The sequence below is a fragment of the Malus domestica genome, chromosome 05 (assembly GCF_042453785.1).
Source record: "Malus domestica chromosome 05, GDT2T_hap1".
NCBI lineage: Eukaryota > Viridiplantae > Streptophyta > Magnoliopsida > Rosales > Rosaceae > Malus > Malus domestica.
Genome location: NC_091665.1, coordinates 41,389,764 through 41,407,268, shown reverse-complemented (window position 1 = coordinate 41,407,268; position 17,505 = coordinate 41,389,764). Strand labels below are relative to the sequence as shown.

The window sequence follows — 17,505 nt, the reverse complement described above, 5'->3', positions numbered from 1 at the left end:
AACGCTAGGAATTGTATATGTGTCATAACCTCATAGCTAGAGAAGACAACGGTGGTGCCAATTCTCTATGTATAAAGACTCATATATTTTGAATAGAACTTTCCTGTTACAACATGAGGTTAATTAATTAAGTCAATAAAGTTAGTACCAAGGAAAACATTGGGATGTTTTATTAATCTTGGATAAACCCTAATTAGTTGCTAAAATTCATCTTGGCGCGCATGTGTTTTTACTTGGAATGGGGTCAAGTAAACCCTAAATATATTTTGATCTTGGATATTAGTTGGCTAAAATCCATGCTAACACATTTTCAAGCCAAACACATGGACAACAAGAATTGGGTGGCGTGAAGCATGTGTGCGAGTTAGGCTTCACACGTAGGCCAACTTGCTCTGATACCATGAAGAAAGTTGAGATTACACCGTAAAACCAATTGGTAATATGGGGAGTGGCCCAAACCTCTTATAAGCCCTTACAAAGTTTTTTCGTTGACCAATATGGAACTCTTTTACGGTTTAACCTTCACATCCTCACAATTTACTCACACCCTTTTTAGCTTCTCACACACTTTTTTTTTTTTACCATACTAAATTGAATAAGTCAAACAAAATCAACGATCATGATCAAATATGAGTGTATAAGAGGCTAAAAATGATGTGTTTATCTTTCCCTTTGAATTATTCTGTTTCGTGACTTTTCATGTATAAACACACATTTGAATTTTTGAAAAATGTTGCGTTTACAGTAAAACTGTAATCCAATTATTGACAAATCATAAATCATATCAACTAAGGGGCAACTCATTCATTCTTTCCCTTCTTTGATTGATGACTTTTAAATAAGTAAACATATTAAGAGGAACTCAGGGTGTTCTTTACATGCATGTACATACCAAACATGTAAACCATCTTATTATAAAATAGATGTTAAATACATTCTTTTTTGTACTTTCAACATTCTTTTCCAGCCTACTTTGGTATCATATTAAAATTATTAGCATCCATCGTAAAATTAATTGATAATGAATGAAATTGCTCAAGATCTTTTGATGTGGGAAAATACTCTCAACAATGGATGGTGGCCAAATGTACTAATCTATGTAAAAGTACCTACGATGATTAAATGGGTAGTGTATATAGTAGATCGAATTATATATATGTGGTAAAAACAAGAGAAAGATGGATGATATATGTTTTTCCAATGTCGATCGAGCATGGCCAACATTACACATCTCCTCGCAAACTTGTTATCATCCCTTTGTTTGCAATTAGGTGGGTAAGGAAAAGTGACATGTCTTCTACAAACCACGAGTGACATGGTATAACAAACAAATATATGATCAACCAGGAGTACTACGGACACAGGTGGGCGCTACCTCTCTTCCTAGGTCAAATCAGATCGAATGGACATGCGGTTAAAAGTGAGAAATTGGAATGTATTTTTGAGAAAAAAATAAAAATTAGAAACGTCACCGAATTATACGTCTTGTTTCACTTTGCCCTATAAATTTTAAATTTAGTTTCATGTTAATATTCTCCTCGCTGTTTGTTCTGCCATTGTTCCTTCAAATTGAGGATTTGTTTTTTGTCCATTTAGTATGGGGGAGGCCCTTGAATTTGCTTCCGATGTGCAAGCTTGTAAAATTTCTCACACTTGAATTATCAAAATTTTTCTTTTTTTCAGGTATATTAATACGAATTGAAAGTTTAAAAGAGCTCAAACTATATTGAAAGTTCGGAAAAATCAAACAATGTCCAAATATCAAGATAAGTCACTGCTAAATTTCTCTTTTCTTAATTTAACAATTGTTTTTCAGGAGATTTGGGCTGAAAGTAGTGTTCAACAAAATTGAGACTGAGTGTCACTACACCAAATGATCATTGACGGCTCAACGTTTTCGTTTTCGATTCGACGAGAAATTGGATTAGTTATGGCAAATATCAAATACAAGCTAGCCATGGCCAGGCCATCACAACAACAAAGTATTGGTCTCTTCTCTACAACGCCAAGAACTCCTTGCTGTATTATAAATCAGCATATTAAGGAGCTGCATATATGCATGGCTGGACATATGGCGGACAAAGTGATATACTTCTATGCAATATTTTCTTAGGAAATAAATTGACATCATGTTTCATATTTGTGGGGAATTGGGACACACGCACACACACACATGTATATGTGTTTTCTCATTCCATCAAGACCGACTACTTTTTCTATTTCCTAAACCTCTTGACCTAGGTTGGGGGGTAGAAAAGCCATATCTTAAGCATTCCAAATTAAGAAACTAAATTCAAATAGATTAGAGAAACTAAAATTAAATGAGGAATATATAAATAAAATTAATTTCACTAAAATAAATTATAGATTAGAAACTAAATTCAAATAGATTAGAAACTAAAATTAAAGGAGGAATATATAAATAAAATTAATTTCACTAAAATAAATTATAGATTAGAAACTAAATTCAAATAGATTAGAAAAGCCATAACTTAACTGAGTCACCTACTTTAAAAAAATTAATTTCACTAAAATAAATAAAAAATTCAGAGAAATATATAAATAAAATATTCTGAAAGTAGAAGTACACAAAAAAGCACGTGATGAATTGTTTAGTAAATAGAACCTTCAGTACTCTCCTCCTTTTTCTGTGTAATAAGAAATTACACAAAAAATCGATGAAAAACTCCCTTAAGTTTTTGTTCATCTATTTTTTACATGAATATTATTTTATAAATATTTTAACCTAAAGGTGTATAAGTAGCATATATCCAAGTAATAAACAATATGTATGATGGAGCAAGGACTATAATAAGAACTCATGAAAGACAAACTAAAAGCTTTCCCATAACCGTAGGATCACATCAAGGCTTAGCTTTAAGTCTTTACTTTTTTGCATTAGTAATGGTTGAGTTAACGTGACATATTCAAGAAGTATCCATTTGAGTATGTTTTTGGCAGACAATATAGTGTTAATAAATGAAATTCGGGAGAGATTAAATGTGAAACTTAACCTTTAGTGAGAAGTGTTGGAATCTAAAAGTCTTCACCCAAGTAAGTTAAAGACAGAGTGTATGAAGTGCAAGTTTAATAGGAACATGGGTTCAAATGATAAGGGGTGAGGATTGGAGATCATGGCGTATTAAAGAGCAAACACTTTCGCTATCTTGGATCTACCTTGCAAAAGAACAGAGAATTAGATGTAGATCTCAACCATAGAATACAAGTTGGATGGATGGAGTGGAAGAGCACATCCGGTGTGTTGTGCGACCGTCGTAAGTCACTAAAACTGAAGATAAAATTTTATAGGACAACAATAAGGTTAGCAATACTTTACGACATGGAAAGTTGGGTGGTCAAGCATCAACACACAAAAAAATGAATGTCAAGGAAATGAGAATGCTTCGTTAAATGTGTGGGGACACGAGAAATGATAAGATTAAGAATGAAGATATATGAGGTAAGATGAGAGAAAATCGGTTAAGGTGATTTGGATACATAAACCGAAGACCTACAGATGCTCCGGTTAGAAGATGCAATTATGAGACAGAGACTCAGGAAGATGCAATTATGAGACAGAGACTCAGGGCAAAAGGAGTAGATGAAGACTTAGGAAGACTTGTAAGAAGACTCTAAGGGTGTGTTTGTTTGCCCTATCACTGGACTAACACTTAGTCTAGTCTCATGTTTGGTACTGGCAGGGACTAGTTTTAATGAGATTAGGTGGGACTCGCATGGACTAACGACCTCGCTAGGAGGTCTTAGCGAGACCCCCTAAAATGCTTCGAACTACTAAGACCGTCTCTTGCTTTCGCCTTCAACTGGGTTTGACGGAAACAAATCCAAGAAATCCAAGTTCGTCTCCGGAGCGGCCATGACAGAGACTTCGAAGAGGGTTCTGCAGCCCCACAAGAAATCCAAGCGTTCCAACCCCAAGCCACCACCGTCTCTCACTACCCCAACTCCACAAACCTCGACTCCCCACCAGTTATCTCGTCGGGCCTATGAGAATTGCAAAAACCCCTGGGAATTGCAAAAATACCAAATCTGGGAAGTACAAAACACCCAAAGAGAAGGGCAAGAGGTGGAAAGGGAAAGAGAAGGTTTGACTAAGCTTGAAATTGGGAGAAGAAAAAGGAAAGGAAGAGAGATAGTAAAATATTAGTAAATATGAATTAAAATTTTGACAAAAAAAATTGGATTTCAAAAAAAAAAAAAAGTCTGTGACTTAGTCCGACACTGCATCAAATACATTATTATTCGTATACTACTTAGTCCATGTCAAGCTAGTTTACTTTAGTCCCTGAAGCTAGTCCAGTTCGAGGTAGTCCGATGCAACAAACGCACCCTAAGAAAAGACACAGAGTACTTGGAGTTAACAAAATATTTGATACAAAACAAACACAATACCGTTCTTGAATTCACACAGTCAACCTTACTTAATGAAATAAAGTTTTGATGTTGTCGTGGTTTAACCAAAACGAGGTGTGCTAGCTAGCTAGCCGCGCGCTTAGCCAAACGTCACGTTCACACCATTAATAATCTCTTTCAGAAAGTACCTTTCCTTTCTCTTTCTCCCCTATTATCTCTCATCTTTCACAGGCAAGAAAAATATATATGATAATTAAATAAATAAGTAATGAACAATAAATAAAATGAATGGTTGATGGAGTCTGAATCAAATGAGTGATTCCCATTTCCCATGTTTTCTCTTTTGCTTCATCTCCAATACATAAAAGCCCCATGCGCTTAGCTAGTGAAAATAAAAAGTTTGCAGATTAAAGATTGAAAGTAATTAATTTAGAAAATATCTAAAAATTTGAAGTAATTAATTTGGAAATTAGAATAATTGTGGAAATGTCCTTTTTTCCTTTATAAATACACACCCCTCATCCCACCTCACTTCCATTTTCTGCTTATCTCCTCGTTTGGATTTGTGGAGAAAGAAAGATAGAAAAAGACCTGAGAAAAATCCCGAAAGGTAGAAAGAAAGAAACCTCTGTTTCTGTCCTTAATTATCATCATCTTATGATCTTTTCTTTGTGTGTTCTTGCCATGCTTCATTGATCAAAATACTCAAACACTATCTCCTAAATTTTGTTCATTTGCCTCACTTCTTTTAGCCCCATAAATCTTTTTCACCAAGATCATCCAAAATAAATATGAAAATTCAAACTTTAGTTCCATCAAATCTGTTCAGCTCACAATTTCTTGAACTAACTTGGGATTGCTAGCTTAATTAGCTACTCAATTATTTTTTAAGCTACCTAGTTGTTGTAGTTGAATTGCTTTCATTTGTTTCTGCAAGTTAATTTCAAACTTTTTGTTGGTGATCAAGAATATAGTAATTGAAGTTCTGGGGTTTTTGTTTTATTTAAAAAGGTGCTTAATTGATTGATCTCTTTGTTCTTATTGATTCAGCTTGCAACTATGGCCAATGAAAACAAATCCTTGTCAATCGACTCTCCCCAGAGAAAATTGGGTAGGGGAAAGATCGAGATCAAGCGGATCGAAAACACGACCAATCGTCAAGTGACCTTCTGCAAGAGGCGCAATGGGTTGCTCAAGAAGGCCTATGAACTCTCTGTGCTCTGTGATGCAGAGGTTGCTCTCATAGTCTTCTCTAACCGTGGCCGCCTCTATGAGTATGCCAACAACAGGTAATAATATTATTGCTTCAATTTTCTTGCTTAATTTTCTCTTCTTATTCTTTTATTTTTTCTAATGGAAGGCTTTTAGTATTATTTTCAGACCCAAGTTTTATTTTCAATTTACCTTTTAATAAGATTTCTTTGTTCTTGTTAAAGTTCTTTTCTTTTTCTTTCTTCTTCTGTGCAAATTTTTGTCACAATTTAGCATTTCAAGAAGTTATTGGCACTTCAGTCCTCAAGATTTTTGCTTCTGTGAAATAGATCTTTTGCTGGATTTAATCAGGAAAAACATTATCATTGTTATGGTACTCAGTTGAGTTGAGATTGAGATTGAGTTCTCTCTCTCTCCTCTCTTTCTCTCTCTTTCATCTCTCTATATAACTTATAAGATTCACTCGTCTTTCTTTCTTCTGTTTTGTTTTTTTCCATGTATGTGCTTAATAATGTTGGGTATTTTTTAATTTAATTTTTCTTTTCTGTTTGTGATCATTTTCTTAGCTCTTGGTTTGGTGGAAACATAGATCTGGTGTAATAGATAGAAAAAAGAAGCATATACATATATATATATATATGTATGTATGTATGTATGTATATATTATCATTAGGATGTATATAGCAACAAGTATTGGTTTTTGGGAATGTATGCAGGCTTCTGAGATCAGCTCCTTACCCTCCCTCCATTGTTGTTAATGTTCTGTTTCCCTTTCTCTTTCTGATTTCTTCCATACTCTCTCTCTCTCTCTCTCTCTCTCTCTCTCTCTCTCTCTCTCTCTCATATGCTGCATGACTCTATGTCATCTTATGCAGCTAAGCAGGCCTACAACACACAACCTGTCATGCCCCCATTAGCCAAGCCCCCCAATCTGTTTGACACTTCCTTAATAGCAAGTCAGCTATAGACATCAGGAAAGTTAAAGTACAAATTTAATTAAAAAATAATTAAATAATGTATTGACAGGACCTCTGCAAAATAAGCACAAATTAGGGTTCCAAGGCACCCAAACGTGTTTTGCTTGAAATATGAAACAAACTTCCCTGTAGATCCAAATCTGGCTACAACCTCCAAAACCCAGAAGCTAAAATTCCCCAAATCTCAGTTTCACCACGTGGAATTTCCCTCAGAAAATTAAAACCCTAATTTCCCAAATTAGGGTTCATAAGAAACCACATTGGGTATTCAATTTGTCCAAAGATTTGTGGTGGGCAACCCTTAAATCGAGTAAAGGACACATATTTTCCACATCTCAAGTGTCAAAATGTCATCTTTTCTTAAATTTGACATTTTTTGGAAATGGGATGCGGTCTAGTTAGGGTTAGGTTCTGGTTTTTTTGTTTCTTTTTTTTCTCTTTTGTCTTTGGTTGATAGAATCTTTGGTCACGTCACACGAGATTTTTCGGTTCTTGACTTCTGACAAAAGGGGTTTATGTCATGATTCCTACACTGGCTTCTCTTCCCCTTTTCCCAGTTCTTCAACCCTAAATTTTTAACCTTTCTGGTCATTTTTTTTCTACTTGGATCGGATCTCATAAATCAATATTCTTTTATAATTTATTTTTCCAAATTATTAGAGAGAGAGAGAGAGAGAGAGATCTTAGCTCAACTGGGTCATCAAAATTATGGCATCATAGAATGGCATTTGCATTTGCAGAGATCTTGCGTAGATATATTTATGCAAGTTTTAAGCGTGAGAGATACAAGTGAAACAGAAGACAACGTACGACAACTGCGAGCCAATGGGAGAGTTCTGAGCGTTTCGTTTGGCTCATATGTCTGCCTTCTCTGCTGCTGGAAACAGACGGCTTTGATGTTCTCATCAGAGCTTCAGTCTTTCAGACAGAAAAGAAAAAATATCAAATCTTTATGTTATATTTACTTTCACTTCTGTAAAGTAATTAAAAACATACAAAATTCATTAAACTGTTTGTGTTTTACACGAGGTGGGTTAAAAGGTGAACTCCAGGAAAATATCCCTTGTGTAATGAGAGTTATGGCCTCTTATCTAGTTGAACCAATCATATTGGGGAGCTGTGCCACCGTGGCACAGGGAACCAATCACAAGCTCGACGATTTTAAGGAATCAGTATGCATAGGAAGGCGCGAGGTTTTGTTTTTTTATTAAATTAATGATTTTTTTTTTTTAAATTTAATTGTATAATTATGATATTGATATATGGTTTTGTATCACATCCGTCAGTTGAGAGACTGATTGAATTAGGCCAGCCGGTCTAACTCAGAGAACCGAGTTTTCTGGTGTCAAGGAACTGAGATTTGCTTATTAATTAGGCTCAGTTAACTGAAAGAGTTTGTTCATTTGACCGTTAGTAATCGCCTTATAATTTATAAATTTAAACATAAGATCTCAGATTAAGTCAGTAGAATTAGCCCTTAATGTTATGTGATAGCATGTGTGCCTAAGGAAATGAATAAAGCTAAGCAGAAAGGCTAGAGCTTGGGGAAAGAAATTCAGTTTATAGCAGACAGAAATCTGACTCAGAAATTCTGCTGAGGATAAGCATGCATTTTGTGTAAACAACTTCAATTACCATTTATATTTCAATCAATCAGGTCCTCTTTTCTCTCTTTCTCCCCCTTCCCAACACTAGAAATTTAGCTGTGGTTGGGAACCCCTTTTACATGTTGTTTTCTTCTGTAAATTGACATGAACTTCAGCAGTTTTATATCTAATTAACCAAAGTGCTTATATCTAGTTAATTAAAATGAACTAATTTTTGTACTCGTTGTTTTAGTGACTATTTATGAGGACATGACAAGAGAGCCTAATAGTAGTTAGATCTATTTAGTTAATAAGTTAAACTGAGACTGGAACCCTACATGTACAAAATGCATAATGCATTACTTTGGATCAGAAAAAGACAGCAAGTTTCTTCTTTATATTTTCCCCAGTTAATTAGTTGAGAAAAATATTAAAATCAATTTTAATTAGTATTCAGAAAGGTAAAGAGAAAAAATTTTAATTTGAAAAAGAAAATATTGTAAAGCTTTCCATTACTTCAAGCAATTTACTACTTAAGGCAACAGAAAATGGTTAGATCTTAAGGCTCCGCACCTTTTGTTTTCTTTTGTAAAAATAGAAGGGGATTCAAACTTAAGCCTTGGGAAGAAAAGTATCATTAGACTAAGGTTATCCAGCTATGTTTGGTTGAGGATCTTCTAAGTCACAAAGGATTAATTAAAGCCAAGCTAGTAACATATAGACTACAAAATGCTAGGCGAAGGGAATTAGAAAAGCCGTCGATGCGCATTTCATAGGCATGTAAGAGGGTTTGCAATTCACTACTTGGAAAGGTACATTTACAAATCTCTCTCACACACCTACATTTCTAATCCCTCTATCTAACATTTTATGATCAATTCCTGAGTAACTTGGCCTCAATCCTTTGATACTTGAAAATCCCTCACTCAAATACAGCGTAGGAAGTTGAGGCTTCCACTCCACACCATGTTCTTAAGGTTTACCATCTTATCTCCCTAGATGCTTTAAGAAAAATATCTTTAGTTTCACAGTCTTTTTATTTAGGTAGAAAATGATTATAGGAACTTATTTCAAAAACCCTTATGTGGAAAGTTTGATCAAATAAGCCAGATATAGAACCAATCTTTTGCTAGGTAGCTTCCCTCATGGTATGCCTTTCATATTATGTTCAAACTATCACAATGTTTCAGATTATACATTTCTTAACATTAAATGCATAAGCAATGCTATAGTATATGAATGTAGCTTTCTTATAAATTTGAGAATCATACATGCATTAATTATATTGGTGTTTTTCCTTTTGAGTACTAGTTCCAAAGCATATTGATTGGACTAAGGGTTCGTTTGGTGTTTAGGATTAGATTGGATTCAATAGCTCACCATATTTATGGTATGTTCAAGGAAAAAATAAAGATTTGTCCAAGTTCAAGGAAGAATGTGGATTACTCTTGAAAGAAACTTATTCCTTTCCATCTCCTCAAAATGGTAGGATTAAAAGAGATAAATTCCTTTAGGTCTAATATCCTTAAAAATGACAATGATCACTTCTACTTACAACATACTTGCATTTTATGAGTTGTCCAATCCAATCTAGTCCAATCATATAGTAACCAAACAAGAATGTCTAATATGGGTTATCAATGCATGAGATTCTTTTCTGGAGCTAGAAGTGTTATCCATTAATCATTTTAGTCATATGTTAGATCCTCCTTAGATTTCAATGGTCCCTACATATATAGATTCATATAGTAATACTATGAGTGCATACCATATGTGCAGTGTTAAAGCAACAGTTGAGAGGTACAAGAAGACATGTGCAGATTCTTCAAATACTGGATCAGTTTCTGAAGCTAGTACTCAGGTACACTGACTTACCCTGAATGTAGATATTATTTGACAGAAAAGTTCGTAACTTTGGAGTTTGATTCTAAAAGTTAGATTCAGTTCTTTCTGGGATTTCATTGTCATATTTATTTGATATCATCTGGGGGACCTTGAAATTTGAAGTCTTGAACTACTCAGACATTGACTTCAAGTTCAAGACTAGTTATGTAGGTCTTGATTGTTGAACAAAGCCAATAATCCATGACTAAGACAAGTCTTGTTTTCCTTTTTGGATGTCATTATCAAACCTTATATTACTTTATAATTTAATTTATACACGCGATATTGTGGGAGGGGAGAGTAAATGTTCCTCATCGCTTAAGCTACAAGCCTCTTGCACTTTAGCCTGTATTATTTAATCAATCAATTACTTCCCATATAAATCCTGGAATATGGGTGAGCGTTTAAGATCCATTTCAATTTTCTGTTCATTCACATTGCAACCAAAGATACCGGTAAAGCAAAAGCTTTTACAAGAATATGCCTTGGTATGTAGTTAACCTATTATCTTGATTAATATAATTGCCTTCAAGGAGTGATTTCATACTCTGCACATTTGATACAAAGATATCAAGTTCTCATGGAACTAAACAGTTAATGGAACTGTTTCTGGTTTATTTTTCCTAACTTTTAATTCATGAATAGTTACAAGGACCCGTAATTATACTAATTGGTTGTGTGCGTGTGTGCGTGAGTGTGTGTGTGTGTGTATTACATTTATACACATATGTATGTAGTAACATATAAACCCTAATTAAGAAGCAAACATGTGAAGGTGTATCTGTGATTTCTTAAGGCATGCGTCCTGTTAAAGCAGCGTTTCTATGAATTTTGATCATAGTCTTTAATGTTCAGAAGTTTTAACCTATTGCTTTATCGATATAAATTTCAGTACTACCAGCAAGAATCTGCAAAATTGCGTGCGCAGATCGGGAATTTGCAGAATGCCAACCGGTAATATTCTTAAAGACATCTAACCCTAGCTACCACAAGCTTTCCCAGATCCTATATTATAAATCGGCACCCTTTTAACTGACAATGAATGTTGTTTCCAGGAATATGATGGGTGATGCATTGAGTAGTATGCCTATCAAGGACCTGAAGAGCCTGGAGAGTAAACTAGAGAAAGGAATTAGCAGAATCCGATCCAAAAAGGTGTCTAATGAAGCTATTGATCATTTGTGACGATTTTCGCAATTTGAACTGTCCGTTGTGGTCATATTTCTAGCTTTTGCATAGCCATTAACACGTTTTTCTTTTCTTTCTTTCAAATCTTGAACTCTTTTCAGAATGAGCTCTTGTTTGCCGAAATTGAGTACATGCAGAAAAGGGTACACCTCTTCAACTTAGCTTGCTCATTTTACGAAATTACTTCTGCTTTATTTCTGAACATATTATAAATGTGGTTCATCTGCATTTGGAAAGCTTGGCGGCATCAAATTGTCTTGATCAACTTAATTAGTACATGCATGGTAGAAAACATGATAATATGTAAGTCATTGTTATAAATCATCATACTTTTGATGATTTGAAACTAATACTTTTCAAATGGTGAAAATTGATTTACACTTCAAATTTTTGGTTAGGTTTAAGTTTTCTTTCAACTTCTAAAAAACGCTCATCGCCATTTGTTCTTATTCTTGTAGCTTCTATGCTGACCAACAGTACCTTACATGTACCAAACATTAATATTGAGTGATGAATTTCACTCTTATATATATATGTATATGTTATATATCTACTGTGGTGAATTATCGCAACAAGTTGTATGCTCGCACTTTTGAAATCATCGTACAACAAATATGAGTGTTCTACTCATCGTACTGATATTTTTTTCGCTTTCATTTTTGTCAATTTTTTCCTGCAGGAACTGGACTTGCACAACAATAACCAGCTCCTACGAGCAAAGGTGAGTTCTCTCTCTTTTTCTTTAAAAAAATATGTGTTTTTTTGTGTGGTCGCGCGCTTAGTCTTTCTGTTTATGTGAGTATGCAGTACGTATTTAGCTAATATTCACTAGGAATTATAAATTGGATATATAGATAGCTGAGAATGAGAGGGGCCAGCAGAACATAAATGTGATGGCCGGAGGAGGAACTTCAAGCTATGACATCCTGCAGTCTCAGCCATACGACTCTCGGAACTATTTCCAAGTGAACGCGTTACAACCCAATCATCAGTACAATCCCCGCCACGATCAGATTTCTCTTCAATTAGTGTAAGTTCATAAAAATCCCAAATTATCAAACACATTATCACAAACTACCAGCAATATTCACATTGTTTTGATCATCGTTTATTCGTGTGCGGTTAATATATATGCTTGGACTGTATCGCTTCGGCTGATTTAGTTTTCTATGGTGGGTGTGTATAATGACACCAGATGAATGATCCAGATTGCTTGGGGAATGAAGACCGTTACCAAGTACGTAGGTATACGTACGTATATTAGTTGATGGAAGGGGATTTCTTGTCTGTATTTTTATATTTATGCCTCCTGCAACGTGTACTACTAAGACTTCTGTGAGACATTACCCTAACAAGTTCTTCCAACTTTGATGTGATTGAATCTTCATAATGTTGGTTTGAATATCTATTATATATGTGTCTGATATATAAATATCCGAATCTACATTGTAGATTATTCATTAATCATCTGTGTATATATGCTTGACTGTGTGATAATTAGTCAGGATTCTAGGCTGAGGTTAACCAGGTGACTGATATCCATCGGATAAGTGTCCGACGGGTCTGAGGAATTGTATGTTCTTCTTGCAGAGACTATGTTGGCGGCCTCAGTGGGATGGAATGAGTCCCATAATGCATGCTCACTCCTATTCTGGCATGGAATTTGGAAAATAGCACATAGACCTAGTCGATTTACCGGACAGCAGCTAGTGTCATAATCCTTGAATCCTGAAATCAACATAACAAATTAATCAATGTCACCAATTCAGAAATTAAGTTTACACGCTAGGTATTTTATTTTGTGTGAAACCGCAGGTCATGTATGACTCTTTTTCGCAACATATACACACTTTGGATCTCGCTGTATATAACAGTGAGTCTCACGTACATGTTACTAGAGGAATGTCACATATAACGGAATTATGGCATGTAAAACAAATACTGTAAGGAAAGAAACTGCAGATGAAGAGAGTGATATATCCCAAATGTATAACTATATACCAGCAGAAGTTGAACGTGTCACTGAGGAAGAGTTGACATAGATGAACCTTGCATCTCCAAGATCGGCGTTGAGCTTTTCTACCAGGGATACAAGATTTTGGTTAAAAGCATAGGTCGTATTTGCTATATCTTGCACTCCAACCAAGGCAAACTTCCTCGCTCCATACTTGTACAAAGTCTTTATTAAAAGCAGCATAAAACACAGAATAATTAATATTCTAAAACGTAAAGAAAACTGGTATTCAGTTCTTAAGACAACATGTCCGTATTTGAGAACTGACTGCTTCTAAAATACCTAACACACTTTGTTACAACTAAACGGCTTTTGGCCACATTATTTGATAGGAAAATTTAATAAAAAGTGTTTACGCATCAAAGAAACGCTTTTTTTCTGTTTTTCCATGAACAAGTACTTCCAAGTGCGTCTCCAAGAATAACTTGGATTTTAATAGAAATTTCAACGTGTTTGTAAGAAAATCACTTTTACAAAAAATGATTATAAGTAGAAGTGCTTTCATAAGGAAGCAGTCCAAACAGGGCCTAATCAATTAGAAAACTAATCACTACTTACTAACCATGATTTGGCTGGAATATTGTCTAACAAGAACTGCAGCATATTGTTCAAGGGTATATATGCGGCTGGTGTTAAAAAACCGCGGCTGTAAGTAATTGTTAAGGTAATCATTGTTACCCATTCCCACATAATATAAGCACTCGTTTAAATACTTCATAGCTGATTCTTTACTTCTCAGTATGGAAGCAATGCGCAAGACTGCAGATTTGTGGTTCTGTATCTGCCGATCAAAGTTGACATTAACACCCTGCATAGGAGAATTAATCATATATTATAACATGGCTTTTTAGTCAAAATAGTCCCTGAAATTTACATAACTCATCACTTTGGTCTCTGAGATTTCAAATCAATAGAAGTGGTTCCTGAATTTGTCTATCATCAATCATTTTGGTCCTTCCATAAAATAAAAAATAAAAAAAAAAACTATATTAAATAAGGACCAAAATGACAAAAATACCCTCAATTTAATAAATAATGGGTCAAATGATTTGACAAAAATTAAGGGTATTTTTGTCATTTTAGCCTTGTTTAATGGAGATTTTTCATGGAATGACCAAAATGATTGATAGTGGACAAACTCAGGGACTACTTCTATTTCAAATCTCAGAGACCAAAGTGAGGAGTTATGCAAATCTCAATGACCATTTTAGCTAAAGATTAATTTATATACTAATTATCTTTGCTAATTAGTATAAATCATGTTTGTGTTGTGATTAATTAGTTATTACCAACTGAGAGCCTGTTTCCGCTCGAATTCCTGAAGTGCCTGATGCGTAATTCAAGCCTCTAAGTGTGGCCAGGCCGAAAGTAGTTGCAAATGGTGGGATGTGATTCTCAAAGCCCAAAAGTTCAGCTGTAATGTAAGCAATCATGTTCTTATTATAGCTAGCTAGGCCTCCTTTCATTGAAACCCTTGCAAACAAACTGATTACGATTTATATATGCAAATCCTCACTTGTCAGACTGTCCAGTAACATAAGATACTTGTATTGTCAAACTGTAAATAAATGAACTCTTTGATGAGATCTTCTCTATCCATCGTAAATAATACACTACGGTAAGCAAGTTTCACAACTACAAATTATATTTCTCTATGATTTCTATAGCTCTTAATTTATAGAGTAAGATTATGATATTAACAATATAGCATAAGAAATTTAGAGAGAGACAGAAAGAGAGAGACAGAGAGAGAGAGAGAGAGGCAAGACCAAGTACGTCAACTGGAGTTCGACCATTGCAAAATCTTCCGGTTGGTCCGGTGGGATAATCAATGCCGTAGGGGAGGTAGTTCACTCTCAACGTTGGGAGGAAGTTATTGTTGCCATTATCGAGCAATGAATCACCAAAAATGAAAAAACAAGGTACTTCCGGCTTTCCATAAGCACAAGATCGTGATATTGAAACCACCAGAAAACCGATCATCATGAACCATCTTACTGCCTCATTTGTTGCCATTATGAAATGATAAAGCTAAAGTGAAATTACAATTGTATAACACTGAAAAAAAAATTAAGGCAGTACTGTCTAGAGAAATGGAGGTATTATATATATATATATATATATATAGAGAGAGAGAGAGAGAGAGAGAGAGAGAGAGAGAGAGAGAGGGAAGCTTGGAAATGGTGCATACTAAGCCACCTAAGGGGGAAATTAGCGTACTCGAAGGAACTGTCTTCAAATTAGACTTATAATTGGGGAATTGTCGTTCAAATTAACGTTTTCTTTAATACATATGATATTATCTACACTAAAAGGTGAGGGAGTGGACTAAACCTCACAATGGACAAACATTAATAATTTGATTTGAATTCGTTTTTAGCAAGAATCGAACCTAAGAGTCTAAGACCTCTTATTTACAAGTGAAAATGAATATCACTAGCTCATAATACTAAATGGACATTTCAAATTAAGTTAAGGGTCACTTGATAACTATTTTGTTTTTTTTTAATTTTCAAAAATTAAAAATTAAAAATCGAAATGGTTATCAAACGGCCTTTACATGGATGTATCGTATATTTTTATTTTATTAAATATTTCGGATGCAGAATAACTGGTTGAAGCAAGCCTGAGTGCAATATGTGTCGTGGGGGCAAAGAATGTGCTCTGTGGATCACACAAATACAATGAAGCCTGCCAGAATAACGCTCACCATGAAATGTAACAGAATTACTTCCCTACCGGTATCTAATACTACAGCCCAAAAAGAAAAGAAAAATCCAAGTTTTTAGTCACCAAATGATATGACAAATATCATATTAGCTGTTACAAATCTACTTCAAAGTAAGGCTGCTGTATAAATAAGGGTTCCTTGGATATAGACCCTTACAACTCTTATTTCCTAGATAAAGACCTACCTAGTTATAAATATCCAAATAAAACCCAGATTTAAAAATGACTGCCAAGTATAGAAGTAATTGGCATATAATTACAAAATATTTACAATTTGTACCACAATATTCAAAATAAAAATCAATAAATGTTATTACTCACCTTAATTACAACGAAAATATAATTATTGCACATATTATTACCCCAAACACACACATATACGTTCAAATGTATATATTACTACCATAAGCTCAATATAACATATATATGCACATTACTACATATATGATCAAACATATTAAACTAATTAATCTACCTATATTTAAATTTATGATGAGCAAATAACATATATTTTGTAGGTAAATTAATATTGAATCAAATAACATTCTTTTATTTCGTAGGTAATTTATTTTCCACATATTATTACATATGTTTGGCACATTTTATTATTATAAGATATATGTACAAATAATAGGTAAATTAATCTTGAATAAAAAATAATTGCTTTATTTTGTAAGTAAATTAATTTTGAATCAAATAACATTTCTTCATTATGTAGGTATTTTATTTTGTATGTTGATTTATTGGGCACATTTTATTATTATATGTACAAACAATAGGTAAACTAGTATTGAATAAAATAATAACATTTTTTTATGTAGGTATATTATTTTGCGTATATTTGGGTTTGCTTTATTATGTAGGTAAATTATTTTGCATGAATTTTATGTATGTCAAGCATGCTTTTTTGTTGTTATATATATGTGTGTGTGTGTGAGAGAAATAATTTACCTACATTTATACGTAAAATATAATTTTATTGACTTAACTTATTAGGCATGCTTTATTGTTATTATATATTATGCAATGAATTTTTTTTTTTTTGTAAAATCATTAATTATCCCTTACAATTTGTATGGAATTAATTGTGTAAATCAAACATTCAAATAGGGGTGTTTTGGGCATCGAAATTTTTTTAAATGTGTAAAGTCAAATATAATTAAGGAATTTGCTGATGTGGAATCTAGTCAATAGGTTTTATTTCAGTAAAAAACTTATGTCGAGTTTTATGTAGAGAAAATTAAGTTTCAGAGACTAAAGTTATATTTTCAGTATAAATAATGAAACCCTGAATGGGCTCGTACTCATCTTGGACTTTGTTCATCTATAAGATACAATCTTTTTAAACATTATAATGTTCTCAACATGTTTGAAAACTTTGTTAATTTGATCAAATTTTCAAAGGGTTACCAATTCATTGGCAAGCAATTTACTTGATGTGCTTGTGGTTGATATGTTTCTACGATTGAGGACAAAAAGATGTGTTCTCATGCACAACTATTCTTGCAACCAAAGAAAATGAGACTAAGAGATGCCATGCGTA

General features: G+C 33.9%; 2 protein-coding genes across 4 annotated transcripts; one reads left to right on the top strand and one right to left on the bottom strand.

The window, feature by feature from the left end:
• Positions 1-4,697: 4,697 nt before the first annotated feature.
• Positions 4,698-12,682, top strand: LOC103434929 (floral homeotic protein AGAMOUS-like). 3 transcript variants are annotated; one of them, XM_008373303.4, is made up of 9 exons: positions 4,698-4,981; positions 5,422-5,660; positions 9,926-10,007; positions 10,923-10,984; positions 11,086-11,185; positions 11,320-11,361; positions 11,898-11,939; positions 12,073-12,248; positions 12,414-12,682. In XM_008373303.4, the coding sequence occupies exons 2-9, from the start codon at positions 5,431-5,433 to the stop codon at positions 12,415-12,417; spliced, it is 738 nt and encodes a 245-aa protein (XP_008371525.2). In that variant the 5' UTR covers positions 4,698-4,981; positions 5,422-5,430; the 3' UTR covers positions 12,418-12,682. The 3 variants fall into 3 exon arrangements, with proteins under 3 accessions (XP_008371525.2, XP_008371527.2, XP_008371528.2); XM_008373305.4 differs by having other exon boundaries at positions 12,341-12,682; XM_008373306.4 differs by lacking the exon at positions 12,414-12,682 and having other exon boundaries at positions 12,073-12,252.
• On the bottom strand, positions 12,611-15,328 carry LOC103434928 (GDSL esterase/lipase At1g29660-like). Its single transcript, XM_008373302.3, has 5 exons — positions 15,002-15,328; positions 14,522-14,646; positions 13,795-14,040; positions 13,220-13,397; positions 12,611-12,946 (listed from the first exon to the last, which is right to left on the bottom strand). Exons 1-5 carry the CDS (start codon positions 15,246-15,248, stop codon positions 12,720-12,722), a joined length of 1,023 nt encoding a protein of 340 aa, XP_008371524.1. The 5' UTR covers positions 15,249-15,328; the 3' UTR covers positions 12,611-12,719.
• Positions 15,329-17,505: the final 2,177 nt, after the last annotated feature.